The sequence below is a fragment of the Chiloscyllium plagiosum genome, chromosome 26 (genome assembly GCF_004010195.1).
Source record: "Chiloscyllium plagiosum isolate BGI_BamShark_2017 chromosome 26, ASM401019v2, whole genome shotgun sequence".
Taxonomy (NCBI): domain Eukaryota; kingdom Metazoa; phylum Chordata; class Chondrichthyes; order Orectolobiformes; family Hemiscylliidae; genus Chiloscyllium; species Chiloscyllium plagiosum.
In genome coordinates, this window is record NC_057735.1 from 31584320 (window position 1) to 31598633 (window position 14314).

Below are 14314 nucleotides of genomic sequence, written 5' to 3' on the forward strand. Positions count from 1 at the left end.
GGGACCTATCCCAGGTTGCTGAGGGAAGCGAGAGATGAAATAGCTGGGGCCCTGACAGATATCTTTGTGGCATCCTTAAATACAGGTGAAGTGCCAGAGGACTGGAAGGTTGCTCATATTGTCCCCCTGTACAAGAAAAGTAGTAGGGATATTCCGGGTAACTACAGACCAGTGAGCCTGATGTCAGTGGTGGGGCAGTTGCTGGAGAGAGTACTGAGAGATAGGATCTATTTATATTTGGAAAGGAATGAGCTTATTGATGATGGGCAACATAGTGCGGAGGAGATCATGCCTTACCAATTTGATAGAGTTCTTTGAGGAAGTGACCAAGTTTTTAGATGAAGGAAGAGCTGTTGATGTCATATACATGGACTTTAGGCTACTGTTGTTTGTAATATACATAAATGATCTGGAAGATGGCCCTGTTGGTATGATCAGCAAGTTTGCAGATGACACAAAGATTAGTGGAGTGGCAGAAAGCATAAGAGACTGTCAGAGAATACAGGAGGATATTGATAGACTGGAGAGTTGGGCGGAAAAGTGGCAGATGGCTTTCAATCCAGAAAACTGTGAGGTGATGCATTTAGGCAAGTCTAATTCTAAAGCGAATTATACAATGAATGGAAGAGCCTTGGGAAAAGTTGATGGGCAGAGGGATCTGGGTGTGCAGGTCCACTGTACCCTGAAGGTTGCTGCACAGGTGGACAGAGTGGTCAAGAAGTGATGCTTGCCTTCATCAGACGGGGTATTGAGTATAAGGGCTGGCAAGTCATGTTAAACTTGTACAAGACATTGGTTTGGCCACATTTAGAATATTGTGTACAGTTCTGGTGGCCACATAACCAAAAGGATTGGACGCTTGGGACAGGGTGCAGAGAAGGTTTATGAGGATGTTGCCTGGTATGGAAGGTGCTAGCTATGAAGAGAGGTTGAGTAGGTTAGGTTTATTTTCACTAGAAAATTAGTAGATTGAGGGGGGACCTGATTGAGGTTTACAAAATCATGAAGAGTACAGACAGGGTGGATAGAGACAAGCTTTTTCCCAGGGTGAAGGATTCCATAACGAGAGGTCATGCTTTCAAAGTGAAAGGTAGAAAGTTTAAGGGGGATACACGCGGTAAGTACTTCACACAGAGGGTGGTGGGCATTTAGAACGCGTTGCCAGCAGTGGTGGTAGAGGCAGACACGGTAGAGTCATTTAAGATGCGTCTGGACAGATGCATGAGTAGGTGAGGAGCAGAGGGATACAGATGCTTAGGACTTGACCGACAGGATTTAGACAGTACATTTGGATTGGCTCAGGCTTGGAGGGCTGAAGGGCCTGTTCCTGGGCTGTGAATTTTCTTTGTTCTTTGTTTTATTATCACTTAACAGGTTGAAAGCAACTAAGATTATCAGTTGAGAATGATTCTCCCCCACACTTTAATCAAATTGCTTGCATTCTTAGAAATAATAAGAAATAATTTATAAAAGTTTCTGTAGAGATTCTCCAGTAGTTGGATGTACAATGTCAGAAAAGTATGGGATGGATCTTATAAACCATTTAAAACGAGAGGGCTCCCAACCAATCCCTAATTAAGGTGAGATAGCTGATCTTGGCTATGACGAGGAGCATTGACTTTGATATCAAATTTCCCATTTTAGAGAAGGGGAAGAAAACAGCAAGAGCTTCAGTTCCTTAGTAACTATCCAGCAACCTTGGCTGGTATGAATGCTGGGTGAGAATGACATTTGAGATGTTGGATTGGATTGAAATTTTCAAAGTGCCTATATGAGTAAGGGAAAATGAAAATTTGCTCACTGACAATCAAGAGTTCCTTAAGTTCCTGAAATAAATTGTTAAGGGTCCTTTCTAGAGCACAGTGGAATTGTCAGTTTTAATTCTGGAGGGAGCTGAACAGTGGTGGATGTAAAGCTTTTGGGGTCATTGTAGTGCAAAAGGATATTTATATTCATGTGTGGTACTCTGTCAAATTTGAGGGTTCAACCACTACTGGTCAAGCCTTGTAACTTCTTTGGCATCAATGGCCACTTTTTGACCATCTTTATCCACTTGCTCTTTGACAAACTGCCTGAACACCTCAGCAACCTAGTGGCAGTAATCAACATGGCTGCTGCCTGCTTTTACTGCTGACATTAGGCAACAGTTCCTGCCCCCTGGAGGTGCAACATGCCTCTAATTGTGTGTCGATGTCACCACTTGCCCAATCAGCTATTGCCATTTGTGGACTTGTTGGGCCGAAGGGCCTGTTTCCACACTGTAAGTAATAATAAAAAAAAAGAAATTACTATCTGAGAGCAACTTGGGTCAGACATGAGGTTGGGAAGGGAAATTCATCCTGGTGTCACTTGCCAATCCCACTTTGAAAACCCAACCCCAGTTGCTCTGCAGAGTCAAATTAACTGCTTTCTTTTGCTGTCTGAACTCACACATGAAAAGTGAACATGCAGTTGAGGTAGCAGATATCCTGAAGAAGGGCCTGTGCCCGAAACGTCGAATCTCCTGTTCCCTGGATGCTGCCTGACCTGCTGTGCTGTTCCAGCAATAAAGTTTCAACTTTGATCTCCAGCATCTGCAGACCTCACTTTCTCCTAGCAGATATCATCAGTACCAGGAGAAACATGGGAAAATAAAAATAACCTTCAGTGCAAATGAATTTGTAAACTTCTTAAGTGAAAGCTCCTTCATGTCTATAAACTGCTGACACTCTGATACTGATAGTAGCACTTAGGCTCAAACACTTCCAACTTCAACATTTAACAAAGCAACATCAAATAGCAAATTTATGGGATGGGTTTGAATGACCCTGGAAACAAGATACAGAAGCCGTTGACAAAGAAATATGAAACATCTTGGCATGCTTATTTATCATATAAAATGGATTTTGTGTTAAGAATGAAGATGTGGGCTACTTTGAAAAAAAAGTATACTATCAACAAAATAGTTTAAAGGTACATAAATCAGTTTTCCAGAAGCATTTGCTCTGTGCTAGGAGAAACCAGAAGTACGAATCTTAATCTTTGACCTCATCCCATTGCCCAAAGGCAGGCACTTGCTGCCTTTCAGTCAGCGTCAGTTTCCATTGAGAACTACAGGGAGCAGTGGGTCAGAATTGGTGAATGTGTCCATGTTTTCATGCATCGCCACTTTGTGAGATCAAAGTCACTGTCCAATGACATGACAAGGGGCGCATTTGTCTTCGCCCACAAAAATGTCAAGTTGCTCTCAACAAATTGGTTGCAGTCTTCAAACTGGATCTGGCTGGTTTGATAGATTGTAGTTGTCTCGAACATTGATGAACAGCCCATCTGTTACTTTAACCTGTAAAAACAGGAAGGCATTCTTCTAACACCTATCCATCAGTACACTTGTGGCAGGAGTTACACAGATCAATTGTAATAGCTTTGTAATATGGTTTAAAGCAAACTGTCATGCTAGTACATTATAAACTACATGAGTAAAGGTAATTAATAAACTCTTTTATGTGATATAGCACATAACTCTTAATATTTTAATGTTTTTATTAGAATCATCCAACTACCAGTTTGTCTGGACTGCAGTAAGAATTATAACTTTACTTGGTAGTGAGTAAATCATGGTTTGTATCAACTACAAATTATTGAGATTAACATTCTGTGATTCTATATATTTTGAATAGTAACAGCATGGAAGGGAGTTATTCATAGAACATAGAACATAGAACAATACAGCACAGAACAGGCCCTTCGGCCCACGATGTTGTGCCGAAATTCTAACCTAGATTAAGTACCCATCCATGTACCTATCCAAATGCCGCTTAAAGGTCGCCAATGATTCCGACTCTACCACTCCCACGGGCAGCGCATTCCATGCCCCCACCACTCTCTGGGTAAAGAACCCACCCCTGACATCTCCCCTATACCTTAAATTCAGGCCACTGCATTTCTGCTGACTCTCTGAAGGAGCAGTTCACCTTGTTCACACTTATATTTTTCACCATGGCACTGGAAATATTTCCTTTTAGGATGATGATCCAATTCCCTTTTGAAAACTTCAATTGACCATGCTTCTGCCATACTCTCAGGTAATACATTCCAGACCTCACCACTCGCTGCTTGAAAATGTTTACCTTGGAATGCCATTGCTTCTTTTTCAGTTGCCTTAAATCTGTACCCTCTGATTCCTGGTCCTTCTATCAATGAGAAAAGTTTCTCCCCATCGATTTTATCAAGATCCCTCATGATCAAGTGCATCTCTATCACATCTCAAACCTGCCAGATCTGACATTTGTAGTTTCTGATCAATGAGCTAATAGTTATAGGACAACAGCTCACTGACCATGCAGAAGAAATGGTGGCACATTGAGGTGCAAACTGTAGGCATTGTGACTGCCACTGAAGAGGGTGCAATGAAGATCATCAAGATGGTTACCAAGAGCAAATTGGGGAAAGCAAAGAGAGGTATAAAGGATGAATAGATATTGAAATGGAGGAGGTGAAGTTCACTTCATCTGATTCTTCATGTCAGATACTCAGTTGCGTGTTGGAAGCCTCAACCCCACAGGGTTTTTGACTCTTCAAGTCTCATTATCTGGATCATTCCTTGTATCTACCATAGATTCAGATGTGACGAGGGAAGGACAGAGTCCTGTGCTTGTGCCAGGCCAAGAGTTGCCAGCAGACACATCAAAGAATGCACGGTCACATCATGCAGATTCATTCACATCACATGGAGTTGAATTGGGTGGCATGAGTGTGGTGAGCAAATTGTTTGTGAGCAGGTGGAGGTGAGAGAGCCAGAAGCAGGTGTGAGCAGCACAGTTGGAGGATGAAGGACAAGCACAGCCATGGACAGCTGGGTGTAAGTGCAGGCCCAAAGGATTGACAGGAAGAGAGACTCCATCTAAGCAACAGTTATGTTCCCACAATTCAGATTTTCCTGAAATAATGAAGAGTCATAAACTGAGACAGGAACCTTTTAGACTGAGGGCATTGAACACGTGGGCTCTTCCATTGAGACAGTAACCAACATCATGGTGGGTGATGCAGATACTGCATACTGACTTTCTGAAAATGCATGCCATACTCTGTAGCATGGATTGGCCAATGATGAAGAGATGTTTGGAGAAGGTATCAGTTACATGCTGGTCACCTCCAGCCATCCCGGGTATCTTGTTGATCTATGTAAAACTCTCATTCAATTATCAAAAAGTTACTATTACATCTTGAGGTGAACTAATAACTCTTAAGTGAAATAACTATGAATTATGCAAAAGCAATTAGTGTTCTGCCTCTTTGTCTAAAGGTTCCCAAAATACAAAGACATACTGTCATACTTCTTGGAAACAGGCCTTCGGTCCACCACATCTATGCTGACCAACAAACACCAAACTATACCATTTACCTGTCCTTGGTCCATAGTCTACTATTTCCTGTCATTTTAACTGCTCATCAAGATGCTTATTAAATGTTGCGAGAGTCCCAATTATCTTCTCAGGTAGCATGTTCCATTCTGGGTGAGTTCATTTTTCTCTGATGTTCTCTAAACCATTTACTCCTCTCCTTAAACTTATGTCCTCTGATCTTAGACACATGTGTCAAGGTGAAGATTCCCATTATCTACTTTGTCCACACCTTTCATAACTAGGATCAATCAGATCCCCCTCAGCCTCCTCTGCTCCAAGGAAAACAAACCTAGTCCATCCAGTTTCTCCTCGTAACTAAAACTTTTCATCCCAGGCAACATCCTGGTGAATCTCCTATCCAGTGCAATCACACCCTTCAGGTGGTGTGATGACTCGAGCTGCACGCAGGAGTCCATATGTGGCCTAACCAATGTCTTACAGCTGTAATAGGACTTTCTTGCTCCTATATTCTAGCCCATGGCTAATGAAAGCAAGCATCCCATATGACTTCTTCACCTCCCTGTCTTACTGTGCTGACACCTTCAGGGATCTAAAGACTTGTATACCAAGATCTCTTTGTTCCTAAGAATTGCCAATGAACAAAGTACTGAAAGGCTGACACTTACCACTGATGGTATCCTGGCATGAGGTACAGTTCCATTGGAAGATGAAGCGACAAAAATTATCCTCACTTTTTTTTAAGTTCAAATGGACCACAGGACCTACCTCATATAATTGCCACAGTCTCCTTAAATTCCTAGACCTTCTTTTCCAATTTCATCCCTTTTTAGTCATTTGTATTCAGCCATCAAAGTTATCTGGATCCTCTCATGTGATGCTTGGTACCAATGCTTTGGAAAGAAAGTTAGCTTAGTCACATACTACAATGGAGCAAAATGAAAAGTGGATACATTCCTATTCACCGGGTTTTCTGATTATTGAGAAACAACCCAGCAACAACCACTACCATCCTGTTCTCCTCAAATAAAAGAACATTACACTGAGAGATAAAAGTTGGAGAATTCAGATAACTTTTATGATTAAGACGACCATTTTTAGTCATCTAGAAATGGAAAATACAATGGAAAGTATTTCAATTCTTGAGGAGTGTTAGGGATGAGCCACAAGACTTGGTATCATTGGAAAACCTATTACAGGTTAAAGTTAGAGAACGAAAGGAGAGAGAACTGTTTTTGTGGACAAATGCAAGATTATGAAGAGCAGGAAAGTGAAAGTTACCACTGAATTTGATTCCATCACCCTTTCATGCAGTGCATTTTACAACTCACTGCATTAAAAATCCTTGTGTTGAATTTATGAGGAGAGGCATGATCAAACTAAACACTTCTTAGAAAATTTTGGAATGGTAGAAGAGAGTTCGAAGGATAATGTGACCTTGAGAGCATGTCATGGATAAAAGAATGAAATACAGGGGATAGGAAATAGCAAGAGTGCAATCAGGGGGAAGAATGATTTGCACTAAGACTGATTACAGTAGGTGAAACAGACATGATTCCACACGGCCATGTAGGGACATTTATCAAGGACAAGCAACTTGCAGTCAATCTGCTGGGAAGCACTGGAGTTACCTGTAGAGTAATAGTTGTTCAAGAGTTTGTATCAGAGAAAGCATAGTTTTGGACTTCTAAAGGCATAAAAATTATCTAGGAAAGTAGCTAAAAAAATCAACACTGAAGATGCCGAAAACCTGCATAAAGACTTTGACAATAGATACTGATTTCAGTGAATTAACAGGTATTGTTCTGCAATTGCAAGGGTGCCCTAATAGTAGGGTTTATATGAAGTTACATTCAGAGACAATTAAGATAACATGCTGGGTTGGTTTCAATAAGTAGCCAGGAAAGTTGGGGCCTTAGGTACTGCAGAGAACTGAACTGAATGTCATTAGTTTTGTCACAGTATCCCTATAGTGTGGAAGCAAGCTATTCAGTCCATCAAGTCCACACTGACTCCTCCAAAGAACATCCCATCCAGACCCACCCTCAACTCTATCCTTGTAGTCCTGCTAATCCACCAAACCTGCACACATCCTTGGACACTTTGGGCAATTTAGCATGGTCAATTCAGAATACCTGCACACCTTGGACTGTGAGAGGAAACACGACGACCTGGAAGAAACCCACAGAGACATAGGGAGAATGTGCAAATTCCACACAGACATCCACAATGGCCCAAGGGTGGAATCAAATCAGGGTCCCTGGCATTGTGTGCTAGCAGCACTAATGTCTGAGCCATTGTGCTGTCGACATCCTGAGAGCTGATGAGAGAACACCAGACTATAGAAATGACCAGCTCATGGACAAAGGTATAACATGTTTATAATGCGTAGGATGAGAAATGGCATCAATTCCTGAACTACACATGAGGTAACTATGAAGATACATGAGGAACAATCATAGAGGGTGCCTTAGTATAATGTTACAATGCTAGGAAAGTTAAGAACAGACTCTCCAAGTCAGTGGCACCATGGATGTGAGGCAATAAATGAAATGTAATGGTCAACCATGTTAAAGGAGTGCTTAAAGGTGACGAGTTGGATCAGTAATGACTCTTGGCACATGGGAGATCAGAACGAGTTCAATCCATGAGCTCACCAACACTAAACTAGGAGAGCTAGAACAGTTCATGGTAGAAAAGGCAAACAAATATTTTTTGTTTGGTGATTACCCATCGAGAAAACTTGAAGGGAAAAGATAAGTTAGAAACAGTAGTTATTAATCGGCAATTCTGATCATTTATCTCAATTATGTGAGTATGAAACAATGCTGAAATTGGAGTAACGGTAACAAAAGAATAAACCTCCATTTACATAGCACCACTCATGACCTCATAATGTCCCGAAGTATCTTATAGCCAATGGAACACATTTGAAGTTAGTACAGGAAATTCTCTACACTATAGCACTGAAGGTAAAAACCACACGAATAATTGCCAAGTAATTTACCCAGAAGAAGGATTTAATACAAGCACAGATGCTCAGTCTCCACAGGTTGATAATTATGAATTGTGAAATCTCAACACATGATCAAAGGCAATAAGCTTGAGTAAGCAGTTCCAAATGAAGCCCTTGGGAGTTTAGTTAAATTTTTACCATCTCTTTAGGCAATAAGTAGTCTAAAAGTTTCCTTTCATCCACCTTTGATATTAATTTATGTGTTTCCGTGAACAGGCTTAAACATTATTTTAAAACAGATCAAAGGTTTCCAGGTGAACATACAGAACTGAGCACCAACCTTTTTTTTGCCACTTTATATATCTAAAATCCTTCAAAGTCTTCAGTGTTGTACAGTGTCAGTCTATTTAATGCTTTAGGACATAAGAGAATGTGAGCATTTAATATTCTCTTATGTCCTAAAGCAATGATATTTTCAGGGAAGGTATTTATGCAGTTATTCACAAGACCCTCTTCAAATAAAATGTCTGTGTATGATAGAAATGATTAAAAAAAAGAATATTCACTTCAAGAATTGGTAACATATTGGAAAATCATAATCCAATCCAAAATGTGTTACCTATTCGAGTTTAACTCCTCTTTGAAAATCAGCATGCAGCTTTATTCTCATTTTAATAAAAAAATATATTTCTGTGCATCTAATTAATTCTTCAAATCATAAATGACCTGTGTCAAATGATTGACTCCTTGTAGATTTCAATGCATGTGATGTGTTTGCATCAAGAAATAAAGTTGATTTTAAAATGCATGAAGTAATTTGACAAAGTCACTTAAGTTCTCAGAGAAGACACGATTTACATTAAAGAAATTCAACCTTTGAGTTTTATGGTGCAATTGTCTAACCTTGAGTTTAGTTATGGATTGTGATTACACTGGCTTCAATTCTAACAGTTTCAGTTAATTTTGGCAAGTCATCAAAATAACATTTTAAAACACCTATCAGTCAGGAGAGTTACATAAAAATCAATGGAGTGTAATCTCTTTAAATCAATGTCTGTTTTAGCCTACAGAGAGCTGAGACTTCCAACTTGGGATTTAGATACAGGAATGAATCATTTACACCTCAATGTAAACAGAGTATACACTCTGCTGGGTTAGTTATTGTAGCATGAGGTTTGGTCTGATTGTGTGTTATGCAAATGAGACACTGTATATATCATTGTAGAAAGTGCTGCAATGACACATGACCTAATTCTCTCTTACAGCCTCATGGGAGTTGAGGTCAATAGGAACAGTTAGATTATTATGTACGTATATTGTTAACTATTTAAGATTAGCAACGTGTAGTCAAGTCCAACATTATTTAGTCCTACATGTGAAATATGTAAGCTAAACTATCGATGAGATGAAATACTTCTCATTTCATTCACCATCACTATCCTGTACTTCTATGTCAGATATAACTATAGAATAAATGTATCTTGCTTTTTCTGCTTGAACAATGGCCTGAATCTTCAATTCAATAACTGAGTGGGAGGGCACTTTGCTGTCCATATTAAAAACTCTAGCCTCAATTTTCCACACTGGAGTGTTTGGGCAAATCTTCCCAAACGTTTTCCCAGTGTAAGTGTCATCTTCATGCCTGAAAGTAACTGAGATTCCAGACCTGTAAGAGCTGAGTTGTTTGGGGAGGGGGTGAGAATTGGGTCTTGGGGGAAGTGGGCTAGGGAGTGTGGCATTAAGCAGGAGGAACCCTGGAAGGGGTGGAAAGCAGCCCTGTGAAAGGGAGGCAGAATCTGGGAGGAGGTTGTGCGTATATACTGGGACAAGTGCAGATCTCTTTGAAGGTGTGGGAGGGGGTGAAGAGGTGCGAGGCAAGGAGGTGTTTAATCTGAATAGTAAGATTCAATTCTAATTTTTCAAACCAGGATTGAGGTCTCCAGGATTAAGGAGTTAGGCCACAACCATTATTAATTTATTCTCTGATAATTTAAAAGGGCCACACTGCTGTTAACATCTGGAGCTCCATATATAGCTATCACCATGTGGAACTTAATTGGGACCACAAATTTCAGTGAGCAATCCCACTGAGGGTCACGACTCACAGTTTGTAGCTGCACCTTGGAATTGGTGCTGGGTGAGTTGGGAGGCCTACTGCTACAACACAATTCCAATGAGGGTCCACTCCCTTTCACTTCACAACCTTACTAAAACCCCTCCCTTGAGGCCTTAATTCAGTTCAGTGAATTACATTGTTGTTAAATAGAGCCTCAAAGTGGTTTTAATTTGAGGTCCTAGCCTGGCAAACCCTTCAGTCTCAATGCTGGTTCACTTCCTTCTCACACCCATGACACTGCTCATGTCGTCTCTCAATAGTGCTCACTCTTTTCCTGCCATTGCTAATTTTGCTCCCACATGATGACACTACTCACCCCCACTTGCAACCACAATACTACCCACCTTGGTGTGGCAATTTCAGGAGTGCCAGTTTTGCCTGCGTTGTGAGTCGGTCACAGCTGAGTTTAAAGCCAATCAGGCCTCAGTCCTTGGGTTATTGGCAAGAAAAGGAGGTTCTTCCTCTCTCACGCATTCTGGTCCCCCAGGAGTCACTTGCCCTTCTCTGCATTTAGCATTTCCTTCACTTCCGTTAACTCTTGCCATATGGAACTGGATGCAGTCCCAGCTTTGGCTATCAAGTGGGGTAGCTGACATAAGATGTAAAATGCTTTAATGGTCTAAAAACCTTTCCAAATTTGAAGAAGACTGTTTACTTTGCATTTGTTGTGGTGGACAAAGTTAAAAATCACACAACAGCTTATAGTCCAACAGCTTTATTTGGAAACAATAGCTTTCAGAGTGCTGCTCCTTCAGAACTTTGGAGCAGCACTCCAAAAGCTAGTGCTTCCAAATAAACCTGTTGGACCATTACCCGCTGTTGTGTGACATTTTTATTTTTACATTTGTTATGAGCATTATCGGTTCATATGCAAAACATCTCCCCATAGCATAGCCAAACAATCTAGTGATGCCCAGGCTGATGTGAAGGAAACTCTTCACTATTCTAAGTAACTAGAGATGAAAGAAAGAGAAGTAATTGGAAAAATAACCTTTGTGCTGCCAGTTTTGGAATCAACTGCTAGTTCATGTTCGATTTTGAGATTTCTGGAACATCATATGTAATATTGAACACTACAGAGTAGTAGTCAAACTTTGTTTCAAAATAGTCACCCATGAATTTTTGAAGTCTTCAGCCATTGAAGACCATTACAAGAAATCATGCTGTAGTGAATGGATAAAGTGGTTTTATTCCAGGCTCCAGTATTGCTTCCCTCTCAACTTTCTTTCCCTTGAGCGCAAAGGTGTGAATTGTGCTCAAAGCATCAGTGAAGGGTTTTTTCGCTTAACTTGTTTACATGAGCTAAATTTTCCTGAGCGGGCACCTCATCATTCTGATTAGAAGTTCGTTCCCAGGCCACACTTGTCAGATGTTCTTGGCAATGTTACCACATATACCCTCCAAAGTGGCTGTCTTGGCGGCTCACTATCCATATAAGCATAATGGCAGGGCTGTGTGCTGGTAGACAACTCTGAAGCCTTAGCAGCACCACAACATGATGAATAAACAGCAGAAAACTACTGGACAAAGTGCATCATGTTTTCCGAACTAATGGTTGTCTTTTATTCTGGTTACAATTTTGATTTTCAGATTTAAAATATACCTGAACTTGTACACATTTGAACATCAATTTAGATAAGCCTAATCTTGCTGCACTATTCAATTGTCCAGTAAAACATACTGGTCATTTCGGAATTACAGGTCTGAGTGCTTGTAACATGAACAGCAAAAACAACATGTAACTCATTACTGTAATGTCATTACCTCCTTTGTTATTGAAAGGTTGAAAATCATATCCCCCATACACTGATTTCACCAGTACGAGGTATGTTGTTTCAGCCAGCCAACTGTGGTCAACATCAACTATGGAGATGTATATGTGGGTGTGTGATTCTGATATAGACATAAAAAGTTTCTTTTAGCAGCTCCAAGTACAATGGGTGGCACGGTGGCATATGGTTCAATTCCCACCTCAGGCGACTGTCTGTGTGGAGTTTGCACATTCTCCCCGTGTCTGCGTGGGTTTCCTCCGGGTGCTCCAGTTTCCTCCCACAATCCAAAAAATGTGCAAGTTAGGTGAATTGGCCATGCTATATTACCCGTAGTGTTAGGTGAAGGGGTAAATGTAGGGGAATGGATCTGTGCTTCAGCGGGTCGGTGTGGACTTGTTGGGCCGAAGGGCCTGTTTCCACACTGTAAGTAATCTAATCGAAACTTCCTGATTAGGCTGAATCACAAAAATTTGGCTTCAGTTTAGAGGTAATGTCTACATGAGGAATCTTGATGTATAAGGCTGGCTGATGCTCTCAATATTTTTGTCCAACATCTTGTACCCAGCTTAATTGTTGCTGCCTAATCCTCACAAAGACCTGTTCACCTATAGGTTAACTAGGGAGAGAATAGGGCCCCTCAAAGATCAGCAAGATGACCTTTGTGTGGAGCCACAGAAAATGGGGGAGATACTAAATGAATATTTTGCATCAGTATTTACTGTGGAAAAGGATATGGAAGATATAGACTGTAGGGAAATAGATAGTGACATCTTGCAAAATGTCCAGATTACAGAGGAGGAAGTGCTGGATGTCTTGAAACGGTTAAAGGTGGATAAATCCCCAGGACCTGATCAGGTGTACCCGAGAACTCTATGGGAAGCAAGAGAAGTGATTGCTGGGCCTCTTGCTGAGATAGTTGAATCATCGATAGTCACAGGTGAGCTGCTGGAAGACTGGAGGTTGGCACTGTTTAAGAAGGGTGGTAAAGACAAGCCTGGGAATTATAGACCGGTGAGCCTGAACTCAGCAGTGAGCAAGTTGTTGGAGGGAATCCTGAGGGACAGGATGTACATGTATTTGGAAAGGCAAGGACTGATTAGGGATAGTCAACATGGCTTTGTGCATGGGAAATCATGTCTCACAAACTTGATTGACTTTTTTGAAGAAGTAACAAAGAAGATTGATGAAGGCAGAGCAGTAGATGTGATCTATATGGACTTCAGTAAGGCGTTCGACAAGGTTCCCTATGGGAGACTGATGAGCAAGGTTAGATCTCATGGAATAAAGGGAGAACTAGCCATTTGGATACAGAACTGGCTCAAGGTAGAAGACAGCAGATGGTGGTGGAGGGTTGTTTTTCATACTGGAGGCCTGTGACCAGTGGAGTGCCACAAGGATCGATGCTGGGTCCTCTACTTTTTGTCATTGTCATTTTCATAAATGATTTGGACGTGAGCATAAGAGGTACAGCTAGTAAATTTGCAGATGACACCAACATTGGAGGTGTAGTGGACAGCAAAGAGGGTTACCTCAGATTACAACAGAATCTGGACCAGATGGGCCAATGGGCTGAGAAGTGGCAGATGGAGTTTAATTCAGATAAATGCAAGTACTGCATTTTGGGAAAGCAAATCTTAGCAGGACTTATACACTTAATGGTAAGGTCCTAGGGAGTGTTGCTGAACAAAGAGACCTTGGAGTACAGGTTCATAGTTCCTTGAAAGAGGAGTCGCAGGTAGATAGGATAGGGAAGGAGGCGTTTGGTATGCTTTCCTTTATTGGTCAGAGTATTGAGTACAGGCGTTGGGAGGTCATGTTGCTGCTGTACAGGACATTGGTTAGGCCAATGTTGGAATATTGCGTGCAATTCTGGTCTCCTTCCTATCAGAAAGATGTTGCGAAATTTGAAAGGGTTCAGAAAAGATTTACAAGGATGTTGCCAGGGTTGGAGGATCTGAGCTACAGGGAGAGGCTGAACAGGCTGGGGCTGTTCTCCCAGGAGCGTTGGAGGCTGAGGGGTGACCTTATAGAGGTTTACAAAATTATGAGGGGCATGGATAGGATAAATAGACAAAGTCATTTCCCTGTGATCGGGGAGTCCAGAACTAGAGGGCATAGGTTTAGGGTG

The 14314-nt window shown here is 41.2% G+C and overlaps 1 protein-coding gene across 7 annotated transcripts in view; it reads right to left on the reverse strand.

Annotated features, from left to right (window-relative positions):
* Positions 1–14314, reverse strand: part of LOC122563226 (leucine-rich repeat-containing G-protein coupled receptor 6) — a 255999-nt gene that overhangs the window by 72141 nt on the left and 169544 nt on the right. The window contains exon 1 of one of the 7 annotated variants that reach the window (XM_043716822.1): positions 2431–2462. The exons of the other annotated variants lie outside the window; for them this stretch is intronic. Within the exon in view, the coding sequence (XP_043572757.1) occupies positions 2431–2447 (17 nt within the window). The 5' untranslated portion in view covers positions 2448–2462. Of the gene's footprint in view, positions 1–2430; positions 2463–14314 lie in introns of those variants that run through there. 7 annotated transcript variants of the gene reach the window in all.